Source organism: Xiphias gladius, chromosome 14, assembly GCF_016859285.1.
Source record: "Xiphias gladius isolate SHS-SW01 ecotype Sanya breed wild chromosome 14, ASM1685928v1, whole genome shotgun sequence".
Lineage (NCBI taxonomy): Eukaryota > Metazoa > Chordata > Actinopteri > Istiophoriformes > Xiphiidae > Xiphias > Xiphias gladius.
Window position 1 is genome coordinate 12892575 of NC_053413.1, and position 22002 is coordinate 12914576.

A 22002-nucleotide genomic window follows, 5' to 3' on the forward strand; every position below is an offset into this window, starting at 1 on the left:
GCCTAGTCAGTGAGAGTGGCAACCTACTCTGCTACGGATTTATGTCTGTTACCTCTATAGTGTGTACTGCTAAATCAGATTTATATGGTATTTGCTCTGCAGAATTAGTTTCCTGATTCAACTACAATATTAGGTTGACTGAAACAATTAATTTTTCTTAATCCCACTTTTGGGGAAAGCCCCATTTATTATGTTCTGAAAGAATCATTCGTTAATGAAATCAAATGTAATTTATCAATTAAGATTGATATGACCAAAAACACCAAATTACAAATACAAAGCTGGTGGGATATTCTCAGTCTTATTTCTCCTGGTGAGTCTTCACTCTGTCTGCTTTCTCACAACAGTTTCTCTATAATATATTGCTGCCCATATTTTTATTAGGCCTGCTGGTATACATTTTGTTGAGCTACATAGTAGGATACAAATGATTGAGTCTAATACCCCAATAATAATATTACTGAGGGCCAATAACTTGAAAGGTCTAAAATACTATTGTGATCCTGTTTACTTATATTCTGTTGACACACACCAATACCATTAAAATTGTCCCACCAATGTTGTCTTTATTAACCACTAGGTGGAGCTGTTAACACATCTCAATAATCTTCAAACCAGTGATCTCCAGTCGAAGGGGCAGAACTTGAACCATCGCTCTCAAGCAAGCCTTCCACCAAAGACCATGTCAAGCCTCTATGTGAAGTTTTTACACGTTCAGGTTAACGACTATTAAATCATGAGACTTAGTTTTTGCCTCTTAAAATTCACATTAACGTAACTTTTAATATAAAGACAAACAGACGATTGTCATCTCACATGGTAATTGAAAACTTCACACCACCTGGCTGTGTGACAGAACAAGTCACAAAATGCTAAATGTAACAGGGTCCTATTGTGGTTGTGTATGTGGGTGTTTAGAGGTGGGGGGTCTTGATGTGTTGAAATGAGGAGTGACACAAGACAGAACCATGCTCCTTGCAAGCTTTTCAGTCCAATGATCAATTATTAGTTTTCTTAAAACTTTCACCATGTTATGTAATAGTAACAATCGTTAAAACCTATAATCATACAAATAAAAATATATATATATGCACACTACAAACACAGAATATACCTACAAATATAAACAAAAAAAAAGCATCTGTTGATGTCAGAAAGTTTACATCGAGTGGCTGTAAGGCACATTTAAATGATTATGAGATAACAGAATGTGGAATTAGTGATATGCACATTGCCCAAGATGTGTGTGTCTTCACACACACAGTATTCCAGTGTTAACTATTGATTTTTCAGGGCCAGTCATTTCTAGTTGACATCTGCTGATAGGAGCAGTGTTTGTCTGGAGCTGGTGTCACTCCAGGGCAGGTGTTTACAACTTAGAAAAGTGTTAACTTAGCCCTAAACGGTGTGGACTTAAACATTTAAATTGACACATTGTAATTTTTTCTCACTCTGAGTTAAAATAAGACATTAACTCTGCTGTGTATCCCCATGTAGTGTAGCTCCACCTTTCTCTAAAGAAAATGTTTTCTTTGGTAGCAAAGAGCACAGCAGTATGTTCCACTGAGCTACCAATGTGGCTGATCACAGCTTTAAAAGAATAACAGTAGGATAAATTAAAGAACTGTTGTGTGTTATAATTTTTACGTTTTATGCACAGTACTGTGTTCGTGTCAAGTATTTTTTTGGAGAGTGTATACATTTGGGGAGTATGTTATGTGTAACAGCAGGATGAAAGTCAAAGCATGCTCAAAACATATGATTAATGCTCTAGCTACCGACAGACTACCCTTATGGTGATACATGCAGTTTTCCATCCGCTGAACTCCTCTGCAAGATGGTGGAAGTCATGCTCTGTATGTTTGATGTCCATCTGTCTTCTTTGAGTTATTTCAGACATTTTCAAGTCTGACAAATACAGTAAATGTTCTTTTTTATTTGCTTGCACTATCATTTGGAGATTCCTAAGCCAGTTTTCATGTACTCGTAAACCACATAGCTAATGCTGACAGCAGGAATGACTTTCATAAAGTTTGGCAGGATTCCGCGGTAGAGTCCGGTAAAACCATCTTTGGCTACAATCTTCTTCATCAGAGAACTCATAGAGGGCTGGTCTGATGCATCCAGAGACGCTGCAAAGAAACCTTAAGTTAGGGAGGTAGTGTTGTATCCAAAAGCACACTTTTTATTTCTGAGTCTGTTCTGTCCATAATTTCATAATTTCATCTTTCATCTCCATCTTCATTTCTTCTCTGTTGCAGCCCACTTACATCATGTTAGCTCTAACACAATTGTATGTTTACATAAAATATTGGATACCTTTACAGAACTTTTTCACCACATAAACATCTAGCCTATGATCAAAAATATTATGCACTGTGTAATAACGTGTCATGTAAGTTTTGTCATCGCTGTTATCAAATGTCAGACGAGGCTTACCTTGTGCCTGCATCCGTGTGCGTACAAGTGCGAGTGGATAGCTAGCCAGCTGGCCACAGGTACTAGAGATGGTCCCACAGCCCAGCAACACCAGAACTCCAGGGTTAGCTGAGTCTTTGGCGTAGTACGACAACCAAGTGTTCTTTAGACTCTGAGATACAGCGGAACACAAAAATGTATTTCTCTGATTCAATTTAATGTATCCCTGCAACCCAGGATGAATTGGTTTATCATGCATATAAATGAGTTGATTTAATAAAGTGTACCCTGTTGTGAAATATCACTGAAAGTGGCAGAATGCTTCACAAAGACCGAATACCTCATAAACAGCGAGGTCTATCCCGGCGTAGGGAATGATGCCCAGTAAGTTTGGAATGTAGCCCTTGTAGAAAGCTATAACACCCTCCTTCCTCAGGATCTTCTTGGCACAGTCAAACAATCCTGAATACTGGCCAGTCTTTCTCAGGGTCAGTCGAGTTTTCAATACCTTTACAGCACGGTTTGGGGGAAAACTTTAAAGAGCTGACTTCATTTCATTTCAATGGATTCCATGAATGAGGCAGTATGATGACACAGTGATGCAACAGTCATCTTACCTCCATGGGGTAGATGGCTGTCTGGGCTGTGGCCCCAGCCAGAGAGCCAGCCATAAACCTCTTGTGTGTCTCAATCTTTTTGCCCTCTGATGATAACAACTTCTTATACTGTGACAAAAAACGCATGGCACGAAAATAAAATATTTGTTAGAAACACATAATGAATAATGTCAAATGTGTAAAAATGTTTTGCTTTACAGAGGCAGTCTCTTACTTGTTCATATGACATAAATTTGATTGCTGTCTCAGGTGCAATCTTTAAAACATTGATTCCATTTCCCCTCCACAGTGAAGTTAGACCTCCTTCTATGATCATCTGTTTAAAGCCCCCTACCAGGCTTATCTTGTTGGTCTTAGAGGAGTGAACCTGCAGTAAGAAAATGATCAAATTTAGAGGACATTTACACATGCATCTATCAATGGAGAAGATGCATCTTCTTTAATATACTTCACCTGCATCAAGACCTTCATCCTGTCCAGAGGGGCAGTACCAGTGCGAGAGATGGCCCCCGCTACTGCGCCAGCAAAAAGCTGCTTCCACCAGCCACCTGAGCTCTTCTCTTCTTCAGTGAATTCATCAGGGATGGCAAGGCTGTCACCTATGTCCAGCACCTAATGAATACAAAAGCACACCACTAATACATGGACACTGGTAGAGCTATAAACGCATTTACTTTGTGTTATATGAGAATTATTTTGTCTTTGAGAATGTATGTACATAAATGTACATGTCACATAGCGTCTTTTTGTATGGTTGTCCATGTGAACAAAAAAAATTCACATGCCAACTTAGCACTTTTGAGGTCTACTTCCACAATGTTGCAGCAAGAGTTTTTTTTTCAAAACTTGCCAAATTGTGTACTGGAGAGAGGACAACATTTACAAAACCTTGAATGTAAGGTTTCAGCCAGAAGGTACAAACATCAGGAAAATAACCCTTTTCACTCTATATTTGTTAAGATTTGTTCAAAAAGGCCACACGATGAGGAAAAAGCCACAAAAATGGCTGTAAATGTAACAATTTTAACAAACAAACAATGAATAGAGCTCCTTATCCTTTAGCTAGAATTGCTTGTGAAATCATATCCCTGAACTGACTGGACCCCAGTCTTGCATGCTTTAGCTGTTTCAGATAAACATGTCCAATGTTTTTCCAAAAGCATGAGGGTGACTGTGACAAACATGGAGCAGGTGGCAATTTAATGCAGCGGTACAGGGAGACATAAGGGTTTTAGTTATGTGTCCTGTGATCACTACACTGTCAAATAAATGGTACGAGAATGCCGTTCTCTCTGGTTATGCTACCAAAGACACCTTTGTGCCAAAATGTGCAGTGCAGATGTTCGATGTTCGATCAAGACACGCACTGTTTTGCTCATGATGGAGCAAAAATCTTTTGCAGCACAAGTAACAAACCAGTCAATGGCCTCTTTATTTGCACTAAGAGGAAGAGGAGCAAGCTGAGGGAGAGCTGAGTGTAGTGCTGTGACCTGATTGTCCTGGACAGTCCAGTCTGTCAGAGCTACTGCCAAAATGTGGACTGCAGAGAAAATCCATACTATCTAACACAAGAGGACTAGACCACATGTGATTTATTTCACTGCAGTTGCCTTTTTTTATGTGTCTACTTAAAATGTATTTGGGAGTGTTTGTGTGTATATATACTATACCGAGGAATGTTTCCAGTAGCGTATGATCTCTTCCAGGTTGTGGGCAGGGTATAACAGGAAGTGTTCTCTCCACTCATTCCAGTCCACCATCATGGTGCCATCAATGTCCATACTAAGGAAACAGAGAAAACACTTTACCCATGAACTGATGGCTTGTTATGTTGTATCACACTTTGCTAAACATGAGTGTGATCCAGGTAAAGCCTCCAAATTATACACAAGCAATATTTTTGGTCAAACTATAAACAGACACATGTTGCAGTGGGTAAAAAAAATGGAGGTCAAACCTCTGTAAGATTTTCAGGGCATCCTCTCTGCTGACATCCATGCCCAGCTCTGCAAGGCTCTGCTGGATCTCTGAGGCATCAATGCGCCCTAACACAATATAAAAAAAACTCTACTGAGCTATGCACCAGTATAAACAGGGGATAGATGGCTTTGTAAACATTCACGGGCATGTGTCATTATGGGTGAACATTCGTGCCAAGTATTTTTACAATGAGTCAGCTCCTGCAAAACCCTTCGCTCATTGCGTACCATCGTTGTTTCGGTCCAAACTCTTAAATGTCAGCCACAGCTTCTTCTCGTGCCCTTTCAGATACCGGGTAAACTCGTTAAAGTCCAGACTCCCATCCTTGTTCTGGTCACCAGACAACACAATTTTCTGCAGAGATGAAATCAAATCTAATGGTTCATTTGCCTATTTGAGTCACACGCACACACTCACAACCAGCCAGATAGTCACACTGTTAAGGAATTTCATGCAAAACGAGCAGGGCCGGAAACTCTTGTCTATAGGATATAGGAATCCTCCCCATGGCCCCCGAGTTTTTACCTGTGCAGCACCCTGGCGGAATATGCCCATTGCCTTGAGGCCCGCTCGCAATTCAGCTACATCCACCTTCCCATCTCTGTTGGTATCGAGCCTGTCAAACAGGTCCTGGTATGACCTCTCACTCTCTGCATCCCAGCACCGGGCATTTGATAGTAAAGACGTCCGTAACGTTTTATACATTGTAGGGCTGAGGTGGAAGCAGCGTCCAAACGAGCCGACCTGCAGTCAGGACGGGATTATTAATCCATACTGAGCACCATTCAGAGATCTGTCCCCGCTCTAATCCTGACACGAGCTCGTCGTTCGCGATGAAAACCGCGCGTCCAGTCACTGGATTTTGCAGACCGGTCCGTGTAAAAGTGTAGTCCGCAGCGTTTCAGGGAAACTGCAGTAATGGAGGGCGGAGCGAGGAGGGCACGTAGCTTCTGGACTTTTTCTGCGGAAACGCACGAGAGATGGTAAAATAGGAAAGTGGTGGGAAAAAAACAACCCCTGGATTAAGCATAGGCCTAATCCGTTGTATGCTTTTAATAATGCACTTCATCATCTGTCACTTTACGCTTGCTCCGCGTGGTACGTGCTGGTGCATTATAAAGGAAATTTAATCTCCTCATTTAGAGGAACGTGTCTTTTGAAACACATAGCACCTACAAGGCAATAACCCTGGTCCTCAGTAGAGGGCGGTGTCTCGTCGCACAAAAGGTGGTGCAGTCAAGAAAAAGAGTCAGGGGCCCCTGTGTGAGCCCCTCAATAATCCATACCTTCAACAAAATGACAGACATGTCATTACAATTTTCCTGCGGTAAATTGGTGTTACTGACTCTCTAGAGGTGTTTAATCGGGTCAGTGGCCGTTTTTAAGACGCTGGTGTTTTTGAGCAAAATGTATTTAGGGTTTACAAATGTGAGAAATAATGAAATAGTGTATTTACTCAAGTCTTATGCTTTAATACAACTTTGAGGTTCATCCTCTTTGGTTTATTTATTGAAAGCTTTTTTTTAAGTAACCCAACTGAATCCATGGGATTTGTTTTGGATGAAGCCCCCCCCCTTTTCTTTTTTACTGTACTACTTTACTTGAGTAACAACTATATCAGATTGAGAATTACAATTTTGACATGACAAATGAAGCATAAAAACATCAAGATAACAATCAAAAATATAAAACGTTGAGGAGACTATAACTTTATATCAATGTATTTGTGTATTCGTGTGTAAACGTGGTTTGTTTCTTAAAAATAATGTAGATTTTTTTCAGTGATATGCTTCTTTTGCATTTAATTTCTTCTTTTCGTGACATGCCGGATGAATGACAGATATTCTCCCCTCTCCTTTTCCTACTTCTCTTTTTTCCACTGTCATTTTGCGGTCACGGTAATAATGTTGCTCCGTGACATTAACTCTTGACACAGGCTTTTTGCTGGTGATGTGGGAAGTAGTATTTCTCCCGTCGCTGCGCATTTTGAATGAGTGTGCAGCCCAGCCTTTGTATTCGTGACCTCGGTAGTTCCCTGTTCCCGTGCAGATGCGGTGTCCAATCAAACCACGGATCCCCCCCCCCCCTACGTCATGAGACAGGGGGCTGGGAAGGAGGAGATTTGAACTTTGAGTCTTGTCTGCCGACAACAGCAAAACGGCCACAGCCAGCAACAGCTGAGTGAGCTGCAGTGGCTGCACAGAGGAGACGAGGCGTACAGCTGTCTGTCAGCTCCTCCACTTCAGCTGTGTCCCAGGCGGTCACCAGCGTTTAGCACATATCATGTCGTTCATTCTTATGAAGAAGAAGAGATTCAAATTTAAAGTAGACTTCGACTTGGAGGAATTGTCCTCGGTTCCCTTCGTAAACGGAGTTTTATTCTGTAAAGTTAGGCTCTTAGATGGAGGCTTTGCCGAGGTGTCGACCCGGTAAGAATTTTTGCTATTTATAGCAGCTGTTCACTGGTTGTTCGAACAAGCTCAAGATAAATTTAAATGAAACTTGTCTTGACCAATTTTAATTCCCTTGTCAGTTTACTTTGGAAATCTGTTTGGCATTTCTTGTCTTGGCTTTGTTTCTTTTTTGACTGAGGCATTCTGTAGTTTTTAGACTAATGTCTAACTAGTTAATGTTCCGCTACACAACAGAAGCTATAAGTATAAGCTCTCCTAACTAACGTAACTCCTAACTTATACGTTGTACTAGCTAAAGCTGAGCCGTAAACTCGTCTGTATTAACTTACCTAGCCAACAGTTGAAGACTTTCTACAGCCCGTGATTTAACGTGATTTTAAAAGAGCCAGTGACGCTAAATAAAATATAAGTTTATTTTTTTAAGAGATGGAAATAGTAGTTTTTTCGTTCGTTTTTTTTTTCCAAACAGTTGCTAAGCAACAAGTGCTGTAGGATAACGTTAGAGTGTCGGCTGGACACTTGATTTTCAGTGTTGGGTAATAATAATTTCTTTCATTTGTATGTTTATGCTATCTGTTTATTGTTCCTATTGTTTTGTTATATACTAAAAACAGACTTTCCTTCCATTGCAAAGGAGCATACAGAGTTAATCCGCTCGAGTCTACGTTTATAAGTGCTCGCAGCACTTAAATGAGTCACTCTGGAAAAACGGACACAGACTCAGCTAATGTCAACCGCTAGTCCTCGTTACTTTGCCATGGTGACTGTTCCTAAAAACTATACCGTAAACACTGTATTCTTAGTTTACCATGCTCCAAACACAGCTGTTTTCTCTTTGTTGAATACAGCTATATTGTCATAATATTGAAAATCTTGTTTGATTGATGATATATGGAGTGTATGAAAATTACTTTTATATATCATTTCTATTTCTATTATTATTGAAATATGCCCTAAATAATCCCAAATGTTATCTTAACATTAGCCTATCAAGCCATTATAAAAAATGTTCCATCCTTTTGGCAAAAACATACTACAAAGCTTCACCCCCTTATTGCTACAGCCAGTGATCATCATTGTCTACTCTTTACATTCTGTATGTATCCTGTGAAGTTAGATTTACTAAAATAGCCCAAAATCACAAGTTACTATTTTGCCTCAAAGGGCTGTCTTCGTCCAAAAGATTAATATGTCAAGTACAAGGAGAATCCCAATTTCGCACTTAGGTCAACCTCCACACATGATAACACAATTAAACTTTCCTAATGTCAGAGATTGGACTGAAGCACATAGCTAGGAATCAACATCTGACCAAATTTTTGCAAACTCAGAGACTAGATTTAAAAAAATATTACTCGCTGTGTTCTTCTAAATCTTCTTATTAAAATTAGAAACATGCAGAACCTCAGCTTTCGCTATTCTTGATGGTCTGGGACACAACCTTCCCACATACTCTTCATAATCTATGCATAAATCTGGCAGATTTGTAATTAATGTCTGCTCTTTTGGTTTTCCGTGTGCCTGTGTGTTTTTGTTTCTGTATGAACTAGTGTTTCTAAATATGCTTCTCTCATAGGGAGCCAGTCCAAGCCAACTGTGTACACTGGAAGAAGAGATTCTCTTTCATTTGTAAGATGAGTGCCAATGCCGGGACAGGTGTGCTAGACCCCTGTGTGTGCCGGGTGTCTGTGCGCAAGGTACGGGACATTTCATCTGCCATCAAGCTCTGTTTTGTTGACACAACAAAAATGCATAGTAGCTGTTTTCCATAGCAGAGTGTGCATGGACTCTGCTATTAACTGAGACTTGAATGTGCCAAGAAAAAGTTTATGTTCATAAGATCACAAGCACTATTAATTTGTAACCATATCACAGCACCCAAGTTCTATGTGCAGACAAGGGTCATACTGCAAGAAGCCACAAATGTTTTAATGAAAACAGTTGTGTGTTATAGAAACAGGCAAATGCAGCCTCACTTATTTTTGTGCTTTTGTCATTTTAGGAGTTGAAGGGCGGAAAAACCTTTGCAAAGGTAATACTTCTTTCTTGTCTAGACGGGCATTTGTTGTAAACATACAAGCTTAAGTACCAGTGACCCATTAGAACAATCTTATCATAAAATTGTGATAACAGTCAACCTTCAGGTTCCCTCAGAGGAATTTCTGGTGAGGTGTGTCTATGTACTAAGAATGTTTTTGTTTCCAGTTTCCGGCTTAGGTTACTGATTAAAAAAGCAGTGAAACAAAACTTGCACCCTGTTAACCAATAACTTAAATTATGCATTAAAGAATTAGGTTATGCATTTTTTCAAGTGTTGAAGGTCCCATCTCAGCCACCTGCAGTGTGTTTCATTTAAGCTGAGCTGGGATGGATTTCTTTAATAGATTACTGTATGTTTTATAACTCCACATTATCAAAGGATGATGCTTTAGTTTGACATTCATGAGTAGAGAGCTGCATTGTTACTGTTCAGTACAGTTTAAATTGAGTAAAATCTGCATTTAACAATTAAACTGACTGCTAAACGGTTCAGACTGATTGATCTTGTGTGCAGCTGGGCTTTGCTGACTTGAATCTGTCAGAGTTTGCTGGGTCTGGCAGCACTACACGACGGTGTCTCCTAGAGGGATATGACACAAAGAATACCAGACAGGACAACTCAATTCTCAAGGTATGTTGGCGAAGCAATATGAAGCTCCACAATTCTCTTTTAAATAGTGTGGGAAATGCCCTTAGGAGTCTCTACCATTCTGCCAATGTTTGTGGTAAAGTCCAAATCTGTTCGTACATGATAACTAACTAGAAAAACTGTATAGATATAGAGCAAGTCAACAGTTCTTGAGTTCACTAGAAGGAGTAGACAATCTTCTGTTTGAGAAAGTAAGATTTATGGTATGGATGGAAAAGCAGAATGCCCTGATAGTTGATGCAAGACATGCCTGAGCTTGTGATCTATAAACCGCCTGAGCCATGGGAACCATGGGAACAAATTTAAAATATGCTGATGTTCTTCCTGGGGCGCAGACCTACAATCAGCTTACACTTGTTGAAATCTTATTCTAAACCTTAGATAACAGCAAACCAGTGAAACCACACTACTCAGGAAAATTGTGCCTTTTTTTTTTTGCCTCAGCGGTACAGTTGCTTGTCAGCCTAAAACTGACATTACTGCTCTACTTTTTCTGTTACAGGTTGTCATCACCACACAACTTATGTCTGGAGACCCCTGTTTTAAAACGTAAGAGCTCTTCTTGATCTTATTCATCTGTTAATTTTTATTGCTCATCCTTAAAGTCTAAGTGTTTATTCAATTTGAAAATTTTAACTAAGGAAGTCTTGACTTGGCTGTTCTGTTTAACATTCTTCAACAACCAAACGTAGTTGTATTTACAAAGAAAGTACACTCTGCATGTACCAAAGTCTGCACCTAACCTCAGGGGAACGTTTTTTTCACTACATCCTGTGTGTCACCTTACTGAAAACGCTCTTGTCTGATATTACTGAAACCCACACAGTTCAAAGTTATAAAGTATTATTTTGGAGCTGGGATCTTATCGCAGTCTTATCTGAGAGCTAATAACACCTTGCCCAGACATTAATCTGCCCAACCTCAGAAGTGAGCAAAAGCTGATGTGTGATCAGCTCAGCCCAGAGGTTGGAGTTTTCAACCAAGTCAGGAGCTGTATGTAGAGCAGTTTGTCACCAAGGACGTAATGAAATATCACACTCCTTTCAAAGCCTGTACCATGTGCAAACAGTTAACTTTCTTCAACCAACACAAGTCTTTCTCTGTATTCTTTCATGTTCCAACTCCCTCTTAGTGTAGTAACACACACACGTAGGAGATGTCTATAGTTTAAACTCAAGCATAGCTTAGTCATTCATTCCACCCAGTGTTATTCACTGTATGTGGTAGATTTACAACAGTGCACAGCAGAAAGATGACGCACAGTTTATTTTTTTCACTGTCTGTCTGTCACTCACACACTTCATCTGCTTTTAAGCCCTAATTCCTGTGTTTAACAGAGAGGGGGGGTTTTCCTGTGTTAATGTGTGCTATACCGGGAGTTGCTAAAAAGTTAATGTAATTCTGTTTTAATACACTTCTTTGTTATGGACCTATAACTAATGTATAACTTTACCAGAGACTGCTGGCTTTATTGTTTGCCTGCTGACTTGTATAAATATTAGCAGTGTAGTTATTACACATTGCAGTATTTTTAAATGTAAATGTATGTTTCATGATCGCATCAGCAAAAAAACAATATTTTAGTCACAAGATTTGTCCACTGTACATGAAATTTCTAAAAGTCAAGGCCCTTACATTAAATTACAGATTTTTTTTTATATGATTATAGCATCTCTTAAATGATTCGGATGGCCTAAGTTTTTGCTAATACAATAACTGACATTCCCGCTGATGGTAGCAGTGTGCATTGCTGTCTGCCACCATGTCTTTATGGATCCCTTCACTAGGATTCACCAAAGCCAGAAATAGTTAATCCTACACATACTGGCTCTAATCAGTCAAATTTATAGTGTTTATGTAAACATACATACTGTTGATAAAGCAGTTGAAGGAGCTCTTTTGTGACACTTAAGGCACCACTTTGCTTCTAAGTAACTTCAGTGCTTCCTGTGTTGCCTACAGTCCTCCATCTACAGCCATGACTCTGGGAATCCCACAGGCCAAAGCAGAGTGTCTCCTTGAGGACAGAAAGGGAGGGGACATGCACATATCCCGTTCACTCACTGGTATGTACATATATACTCTATGGAGTACTCTATAGAGTTTGCTCTTTCTTGAAATAGATAACCTTCCATTTTAATTTCTCAGTTCTTAACAAAAGCAAAGATTTTGTGGTAGAGAGTTTTGACAAGGTTCTACAAAGAACTATCCTTCATAAGGTACCATGATTATTCAGTAGCAAACAGTAATGTGTTCAAAATTTTCTAAATAGAAAACCTCTGTGTTCAAAGCATCTTTAAGAAACTAAAGTTAATCCTCTATAGTTTTACTTTTAAGAACCAACACTGCCCGTGGACAGCAGTTTTTACTGTAGATGTGTGTGCATTTTGTCCTTCAAAAAACACTTGTGACAAAACTTGTGATTTGCAGATTTTCCTAGTGAATGGCTTATACCTTATACCTTTTTTAGAGCCTCCAAAGAAATCAGTATCAGTCCCAGAGGAGCTGGTAGTGTATGGTCACTCTAGAACATCCAGCTATGCAAGTCAGCAGTCAAAAATCTCAGGTACTAAACACAGAGACACATATTCCCTTCAAAAAAGGCAAAATTATTATCACACAAATCATAAACATATCCTTTCATACAGTTTTTATTTCTCCTGTCCTGTAGGTTATAGCTCAAATTACTCCAGTTTAACAGATCTGAGCCATCGGAGGACTGCGTCAGGAGGTTCTGCCTCCACAGGCATTGGCAGCATCCTGGAACCCAGTGATCAACAGGTAGAGAGAGGAGAGAGGGAGAGCAGGTCCACTCCACCAGACTCTGCAATCTGTCATGATGCACCTGAACACCCCTCTACCCCTGTCAGGGTTCTAAGGTAATACATTTAATTACAAAGAGGTCTGAAATTGACATCCACATCTGGAGGTCTTTCCCTGTTTTCTGACATTAAAACTTTTTATTAAAAAACAATTGATCCAGTCTAAGTGAAGAAGTTTCAAGTCAACACACTTGACTCCTCACAAATCCATACATGATTCATTTGTCATGGACAAACTCTTGGTGTCACAGCATACCGTAACTCTATAAGACACGGCACAGGAAGTAATGGGAACATATAAATTGCTATCATGTACATTATGTTATACCAAATAATTAGACTATATATGTGTTATTCTTTGTTTGTGGCTGACTTTATACTGCAGTACTTAATGACCAGAAATGACCAAACATTGCAATAAAGTTATATCAAAAGGTATCTATTGTTTTTTATTTTCTTCCCTTCTTCTCAACTTTCATTTTCACGTATTTTGTATGCCATTTTTTTACCTTTGTGTATAATGACCTTGTTATAATGAAGCCTGGGGCTCACGCTGTAATGTTTCCCCAGTCGAATAAATATAATGTCTCATGTCTTTTGTTTTTGTCTTTTCCTATGAAGGCTATATTTGTAATATTCCACCCTGTTTCTGTTTCCCTATTAGACACCCTATAAAGCAGAACTCAATGGAGAATCAGATGAAGAGAGTCGATGCCACCAGGGTGGATGCTGATGACATAATAGAGAAAATCCTGCAGAGCCAGGATTTCAGTCATGGCCTCTTGGACTCCAGTGCAGAGGGTGTGTATACTTAATCCGTAATTTAGTGGATTTATGAAGGATGGCTTGGAAAGTTTCCTGCTATCCTGCTGATGGGATTAAATTACTTTGCGTTGTTGCAACACAACAACACGGTGTCTCTTCCTCAACATGATGAATGATGATTAGAAGTTTTATAAATTGGACATCAATTTGGACCATACTTACATGCTTACCAGCCTAAATGCTAAGAATTATTTGAATAAAGACTACAGAGTTTAGGTTGTTTATCAGATAAAAGACTCCCACGTCATTGAGACTGATGTTGCACTGTTTTTTAGTTTAGAATTGCATCTTTTGATAGTGTTTCTCAGCTATCAACTACCTCCCTGAATCTTCTTTGAAAGATGTCACATTTATGTCTGCATGGTTTAATGTCAGCTGTCAGTCAATAGGCATTTATTTTTAGCAATCCTAGAAACTAAGCGTGAGCCAGGCATTTTTAAACCTGCCTGTGTGAATTTATTGGCAGTTTCTTTATTTCTCATGTGTGTGTACATGTGTAATGCTGCAGAAGAGGGCCTCAGCTTGTTTGTTGGTCCTGGTGGGAGTACAGCCTTGGGAAGCCAGCACACAAGGTGGGTGTGATTATGTAACTGTGGACTTCAGCAGGCATTTACTACAAATATAAATTAATTGCAAAGATGCTAAATTGGGATATTAAACAAAGAATTTTTGCATTAACATGAATGGTCATCATGTCGTTTGTAAAATTGAACATAAGACACTTTCACTCTCACAACATAGTGTTAGTTTTGCATGTAAACAAATGAACCAGATCAGATAACAACTCTCATTTCCTGTCATGTAACACCTGGCATTCTCTTTCAGGGTCGCAGCTGGAGCCTTTGAGCAGGTGGTGATCAAATACTAGGCTTTTGGAAGTATGTGCCGGTCACAAAGGGTGCCATATTAAACTGATGCGGGGGATGCAAGACTGAATAGTAGAGGTACCATAAGGACTTGCTCCCGCCTCACTCCAGGAGATTTCATTTTTCTTATGCAATCCCTCTGCATCTGACCTACAGCTTCTGTTGACCAGGAGAGCCCTCTGGTGTTCACGAAGTGGAGTTGAAGGCCACATTATTGGAACATTATAATGACTGAAATAACTGGTGTACTGACATATTTCTCTTGGTCTTCTTATAGGAGGGAGTAGTACTGTAATTCCTCTGTTCACCACTGTCTGTCAGGGAGCTTGTAAGGGATTTTTTCCCTGTTATTTAAAAAAAACACATTAAAGCATCCTACATGTTTTTACTTTGGTATAATTTGGATTTTTGTTTCACTATTATAGTCTTAGTTTTAGTATTTTATTTGTTTAAAAAAAAAAGTGGGTTGTGATTGAGTTACTGCAGCTGGCAACAAGTGCAAAAGTGTTTCTCTTAAACCAGACTGGATAGAACATGTATAAGAGATGATGTCACAAATTTGAACCGGTGTTGTCCTCTTAAAAACAGAGAAACTGCTAATTAGATTCTGTGAGCAGGACATTATCTAAGAGGAGTATGACAGATAGCAACTAGTCTTGTACTCTCTCTTTGATAATTGATAATAGGATAAGTGGTTTGAGGGGGGCAGTGTCCACCCCTTCAGTCTCATATCTAGTGTAATAGAAAAATAACAATGTGGAATTAACGTACAGTGGTCGCAGCACCATTGTGTGTCATTAGCCCAAACCCTTTACAGATAAACACCTCTGCTCACCTGGTTCTGAGGGAGGACAACTGCATTTAAAATACCATGAAGTTTGTACGTTTGCTTCCTTAGTATGATACCTTGTGTGTGTGTTTGTGTGTGTGTTTGTGTGCGTGTGTGTGCGTGTGTGTGTGTGTGTGTGTGTGTGTTTTGTCTGTAAAGTCAAAAGTAATTAAATCATTTGTACAACAGTTTTTGTAAATGTTGCCAAACACTTAAGAAGTCATACCTGCAGTATGTAAGCTATGGTCCTTGTAATGAAAGTCAGCTGTGTAAAGCCCATTATGTTTTTAAGATATCTGTATATTATTTTTAAGAAGTTGAATGTTGATGTTTTATTTAAGGCCAAATCTGTAAATAAAAAAAAAACGTGTACTCTGGATATAGATAACTACCAACCTTTTTTTTTTTATACTGCATCTCACTAGTCCCTCTGGAAATGGGGTATGGATGATAATTTAATCCAGTAATACAATTAAAGTGGAAAAAAAGAAATATTTAAATAAAAGAAAGAAGGGCAAATAAACTATTATTATATTTTCTATTCTAGATAATCAGACCTTATTCATGTTTAAAAAAAGGAAGTTGAAACAAATTTGAAATTGGCAAGAGAAGTTTAAACAATAGAGGCACACCGAAATGACCGTAAAAAGTTCGACAAAATTATTTACGGTTTAGACAAGACACATTTCACAATAAAGGTCTACTGAGTATATTTATATGAAAAAAAAAGTGAAGATGTTTTTAAATGAACCATAATATAGATAGATAATAATTACACATTATATGTACAGAATCCGTAGATTTTTTTTATTTTTTATTTTTTTGCGCAGTCAAATACAATTCAAACCGTTTGGGGATTGCTTATATGCTTTTATTTTCAAAACGAAACGTTCATCGTGCTGACGGTTCTACGGTTACAGCAGCAGCCATCCGTTCACACTGCACCACCAACGGTACAGTTCCGGTTCCACCTCGCAACAGGACTTAAGCTATAACGACGGCGGGAAGTTGTTATCACCAATTTAACCACAAATCAACAACAGCTTAACGGGCGAAATTGTTAAGGATCGACAATTCACTATCGAATATTGATGGCTCTGTAAACGGAAATACGCCAACTGTAAACCAAGTTTAGCGGCGTGGGATTCAGCTAACATGGCTAACGTCGGAAACCAGTTACCAACACAGGCCGTTAGCAAGTCTGCACCAGGAAAACATGGAAATGTACTGCCCCTATGGGGCAACGAAAAGACTATGAACCTCAACCCAATGATTCTTACCAATGTTCTGTCCTCGCCGTATTTCAAAGTTCAACTTTACGAACTAAAGACCTACCATGAAGTTGTGGACGAAATCTATTTCAAGGTAACATTAGCGAATGCTAACCCGCATGCTAGTTAGATAAACCACACACCAGGGAAAAAAGCGTTACTGTGGTAGCAGTGTGCCGCAGTCGTCAAATAAAAAGGGGAAACTGATACCAGACAGCTCTAGTTTTATCCCACTTAACTTTACGACTCAGATGTTGTCTTATTTCATGAAATTGCGCACAAATGATTACTTTCTATTTATTTCTTGTTGGTAACTTGAAAGTGAGCTAGCTTGCGAGTGTTGGCTGCCATTATAAAGTCAATAGTTTACCGTTAACGTTACGTCTGGTTTACTCAGAATTGGTTAGTTTTGTATTTGTATTGTTTTGGTGTTATAGGTCAGAACTTAAAGAAGTATGACGGTAGTTCAGCATTCTTGTGGATACTAGGTAAGCTGTGTTATTAACTCCGATGGATGGGGAACTTCCACCATAGTCTCAGCATTTCACACGAAGCCTCTAATGTAAGTCATCAGGGAGAATCTTTATGATGTGCGGTGTGTTTAACGGAAGCTCAAATTAGGTCTCGCAGACAAGTGTGTGTGAGTGTGTGTGTGTGTGTGAGAGAGAGAGTGAACTAGTTTAATACAGTTCTCTATGTGCCTACAGGTGACTCATGTTGAGCCTTGGGAAAAGGGAAGCAGAAAGACCGCAGGCCAGACTGGAATGTGCGGAGGGGTAAGTGAGAAGTACGTGCTTTTTATACTCCCCGTCTTTTAGCCCCTGTATATAGCCCATGTGTATATATACCTTTACAGTCTGGGTGATACCTTAGATAATTCGGTTTGAAATCACTTTATATAATTTACAAGTAGGGCAAATTTACGTTATTCAATATTTCTTAGATTGTTGTCAGAGGGTCAGCCATTAACAAGTAGGTTAACTATGAATGATGTGCAGTGATGGTGCTCTACAAATATGTCTTCACCCTTGTTAGGTGCGAGGAGTTGGGACTGGTGGTATTGTGTCTACTGCTTTCTGTCTTCTATACAAGCTGTTTACTCTCAAGTTGACTCGCAAACAGCTGATGGGTCTGATCACTCACACAGACTCTCCATACATCAGAGCACTTGGCTTCATGTATATAAGGTATGATTTTAGGTATGATATGTGGACGTCACTTTTAGAATTGCAAATATTTAGTGTAGTAATAGATATTTTGCATGTTTTGCTTGAAACATTTTGATTGCTGAAAGATGATTTATTCTTAAAGCAACATTTTCAGTGCAAACTTAATTTTAAGGCAAGACAACTATAAATTGAGAAAAGTACCAAATAAGTGAGTTAATACGGTATATAATAATATATATTGTGATTACTTATATGCTGCATTTGTTTAGTATGTTAAAGACAAATTTAATTGTAATGTTTAAGTTTAATCTCCGATACTGCACCCAGAGCATGAAAAGTTTTACTTAAATCATTCCCCATATTAGCCTCTCATGAGTGAAAATCAGTGAATGAAATGTCACTGGAACAGGTCCATAAAAACGTAATTGAAAGCTGTGCGACATCAAAACATGATTAGGTGACGCACATGCTCACATTGTGCTCTCTTTTTTTTAAACTGTCTCAGATACACTCAGCCCCCAACAGATTTGATCGAATGGTACGACGGCTTCCTGGATGATGAGGAGGTATGTCACCCCGGGTAATAATTTGATGTTTCTTTCTCTCAATTAAATACAGTCACATGACACAGGTTAAAAGTTGTGCCCCTCCCCACCCCCCTTGTGATGCTCATAGCTGATTTTTCACCTTTGCCTTCATTTGGCTTAATTGTCCCCAGTTTTTGTCCTTTAAACCTGAGTAGCTAGGTTACTTGCTCACTGCTCTGCTGCTGATATTTATCAGGGTAAGTACCATATATAATGCTGAGTCAATCTTTTAGTCCAATGTGATATCAAGGCATGCTCTGTTTTTGACAAGATTTTATCAGGACTTGTTGCACAAAACTAAATTTGGGATATATGGCAATTGGAGAATTCATACAGATACACGCACAAACATACAAATTATATAACACATGTCACTTTTTGCATAAATCAATTGTTTTCTATCTATATTTAATTGAAATATAATTTGATCCCAGGCTGTGCAACCAGGCCTCCTTTGATGTTCTGTTGCATTATATTTGAATTAATCATATGAAATCCTACCCAACTGGTTAATTCCCCTGTTTTTTTCTTTAGATGCCCATTGTGCAGCAGGTGAATTGGATATTGTATCTCAGCACTGTTGGTTTGCGTGTGTGAGTGCAAAGCGGCTGTTCTCTACCATATAAAGTTGATAACTATTCAACTGGTGTGCACTTACCTACCTGCTCCAATCTGTGCTTACACTGTGGGCATTTTTTATTCTCCTTAAGAGTTCATTGTGTTGTTAGGAGACTGATGAAGGAAGCCAAGGCTTCTCTGTCTTTGTCCCTTCAGCTCAATGGGGATTTGTCTCAATGTTCTGTGCTCCCTTCCCTTCATTTATAGTTTGTAAAGAGTAGATGCAACCACTTTTTGAAGGTGCTTTTTAAAACAGATCATCTGAAGGAAAGGGACGAGGATCTTACGATACACAAATATATTAACTTTTGCTTTATTATCAAAGCTCACTTTGTAAATACAGACTCCAGGAACTGCCAGAAAGCTTAGATGAGGCAAACTGTTTGTGATATTTAAAGTACTGTTTCCTCTTGTAAGAATTAGCAGAAGTAAAGCCAGGCACATTTGATTGATATGAGAGATTAAGCTAGATGAACAGAGGTGAAGGTTCAGTACTTGGTCATCACAAATTACTTTTTGATTTGAGGCAATATTGAAAAAGCAATCAGATTTACCTACTTCCTCCCTGTGTGCTAATTGAGTTTTTCTTTGGCTCTTTCCCACCGTTTGGTTCTAGGAGCTTGACGTGAAGGCTGGAGGTGGCTGTGTAATGACGATCGGAGAGATGCTGCGCTCCTTCTTGACCAAACTGGAGTGGTTCTCCACTCTTTTCCCCCGTATCCCAGTGCCTATGCAGAAGATTATTGACCAGCAGATAAAGGCGAGGCCTCGTAAGATTGTTCAGAAGGAGACGCAGGAGGACGAAGCCACGTTCACAGAGTCAGGGAGGCAAGGGGAACGACGCCGCTCCAGGTAAAGTACACAATTCATTTTCTTTTCTGAGACAATCTTACCTGGCCCCATCAATTTCTTTTCTGTAAGTGGTTAGAAATTAAAAGTTCAGTTCATTTTTTCCCTTTTTATCTTATCTTTTACTCTAAGCAGTTTAAAAGTATATTTGCAATACATATGTAAAACTTTTAAACTGTTGCACTGTCAGGAGACAAATTGTCAAATGTTATTATTGACTTCAAGCCCATACACACCCTTGGTGCAAGTGCACAGGTTTTGTCAGTTATTTTACCTGATTAGACCTTTTCTAAGAACTAGAAAGTTTAATTGTTTGAAGCTAATGGTACCTTTCTTCCCAGGACACCCAGACGTACACCGAGCCCCCGACGGTCGCCCAAAAGGTCAAGGAGCAGGAGCCACCACCGTGAGAGAGACCGCCATGGCCCCAGCTTCGACCGAGAGCTGGAGAGGGAGCGTGACCGGCAAAGGAAGGAGAGGGAGGGCAGGGACCGGGATAGGGACAGAGGAGACCGGGGGGACAGGGAGAGACGGCGGTCCCGCAGCACAGACAGGAACCAAGATCGACGAGAACGTAGAAGAAGTCGCAGTGGTAGCCGGGACCGAAGAGGCGAACGCAGAGACAAAGAAAGAGATGGCGGGGATGACAGGAGCAGGAGGAAGGACAGGGATCATCATAAAGATAGAGGCACTGAAAGGGAGAAGTCCAGGGATAAGAAGAGCAGGGGAGAGACTGATGACAGGAGGCATAAAGAAGACAGGGAGAGGCACAGAGAAGAGAGGAAGGCCAAAAGGTCAAGCCGGAGTCGAAGCAGGGAGAGGAGGCACAAAAGTGGTGAGGAGAAGAGCAGGAAAAGGGAGTGCAGTCATAGCAGAGACAGGGAGAGAGACGGAGAACAGCGTTCTTACAAACGTAGTCGTAGCAAAGAGAGGAGTCATCATCAGCGTGAGTCCAGCAATGACCATAGTAAACATAGTGAACGCAGAAGGAGTCAGAGCACTGAGTAATTATCGCCTAGCAGCAATATTACTTCTTCTACTCCCTGTGTTTTTCTTCCTTTTTTCTACCCAGTTGTCTGGTCTGTCAATTGTGCTAAAGAGTCGGATGTTAGCACTTTGGACATCTGGAATTGTCGTCTTTGGCCAATGTAATGTCGCTTTACGTTTTATGTTTTTCTGCCTTTTTCACTCCCCATTAGACCATTGTTAGTCTTCACTTGAAATTTGGAAAGTGGCAAAAATGGCATTTTAGTTTTCTATGGTTCATTATTTTGCCCCTGGACGATATTGGTTTGTATATAATGTTTTGGAGGCTGTCTACACATGATAAGTGGTCGGAATTGCATTCACTGCTGGGTTGGGTGCAGTCTGTGCCGAAAGTTCAGCTCAACAATGTTGTCATATAATTTATAAAGAATAACTGTTATGTTCAGGCTATACAAAAGCCAATACACACCTTTTTTTTTCTTTTTTTTTTTTTTTTTTTTTTTTTTTTTTTAACTGACATACTACATTGCACATGTGTGAAATTTCCTCATACTTATTTCTTCATACTATTTTTCCACTGTATGTTGATTTAAAGATGTACAAAAGCCAATTAACATGTAATGAAAACGTCCAAAGTGAACGATTAAAGTTCAAATTTGAGCTTAGCGTCAATGCCGCACAACAGTGGCTCAAGCCAGCGCACAGTAATTCTGTCAATGATTGTGTGTAGACAGCCTGGGAATGTTTTAATCCTCTAAAGGGCAGTATGCAAAGGGTAATTTTTACCACACACACCTGAGCCCTGCTTGTGCTGTGATTGGGTTATTGCTCTGTTGCATTTTGTTTTCTATTAAAACACTTTTACGAAAAACATGTATTGTCTGTGTTTTAAAGGAAAAGGGCATTCAAATGTCAATAAAGCACAGATTACTGTAGAAACTGGAGTATATCATAGTGATGAAATATAAAGAAATACAAAGTCTGAACACAAACATTGATTTGGTAGTTTTATTAGACTGCAGTCTAAAAATAATTTCCATGTGAAATATACATTTAGAAAT

At 39.4% G+C, this 22002-nt stretch overlaps 3 protein-coding genes across 3 annotated transcripts; 2 read left to right on the plus strand and 1 right to left on the minus strand.

Annotated features, from left to right (window-relative positions):
* Nucleotides 1–1916: 1916 nt before the first annotated feature.
* Nucleotides 1917–6163, minus strand: LOC120798717 (calcium-binding mitochondrial carrier protein SCaMC-1-like). Its single transcript, XM_040143254.1, has 10 exons — nucleotides 5541–6163; nucleotides 5243–5369; nucleotides 4993–5080; nucleotides 4706–4817; nucleotides 3489–3647; nucleotides 3250–3402; nucleotides 3036–3143; nucleotides 2759–2926; nucleotides 2440–2590; nucleotides 1917–2132 (listed from the first exon to the last, which is right to left on the minus strand). The coding sequence occupies exons 1-10, from the start codon at nucleotides 5718–5720 to the stop codon at nucleotides 1951–1953; spliced, it is 1428 nt and encodes a 475-aa protein (XP_039999188.1). The 5' UTR covers nucleotides 5721–6163; the 3' UTR covers nucleotides 1917–1950.
* A 998-nt stretch (nucleotides 6164–7161) lies between these two features.
* Nucleotides 7162–15840, plus strand: LOC120798718 (protein FAM102B-like). Its single transcript, XM_040143255.1, has 11 exons — nucleotides 7162–7444; nucleotides 9006–9126; nucleotides 9432–9461; nucleotides 9984–10100; nucleotides 10621–10667; nucleotides 12081–12184; nucleotides 12589–12684; nucleotides 12790–12997; nucleotides 13605–13741; nucleotides 14274–14337; nucleotides 14591–15840. The coding sequence occupies exons 1-11, from the start codon at nucleotides 7299–7301 to the stop codon at nucleotides 14631–14633; spliced, it is 1113 nt and encodes a 370-aa protein (XP_039999189.1). The 5' UTR covers nucleotides 7162–7298; the 3' UTR covers nucleotides 14634–15840.
* A 555-nt stretch (nucleotides 15841–16395) lies between these two features.
* prpf38b (pre-mRNA processing factor 38B) lies at nucleotides 16396–21797 on the plus strand. The gene is made up of 6 exons (XM_040144583.1): nucleotides 16396–16825; nucleotides 17439–17507; nucleotides 17767–17918; nucleotides 18406–18466; nucleotides 19722–19957; nucleotides 20296–21797. Exons 1-6 carry the CDS (start codon nucleotides 16616–16618, stop codon nucleotides 20960–20962), a joined length of 1395 nt encoding a protein of 464 aa, XP_040000517.1. The 5' UTR covers nucleotides 16396–16615; the 3' UTR covers nucleotides 20963–21797.
* The last annotated feature ends 205 nt before the right edge of the window (nucleotides 21798–22002 follow it).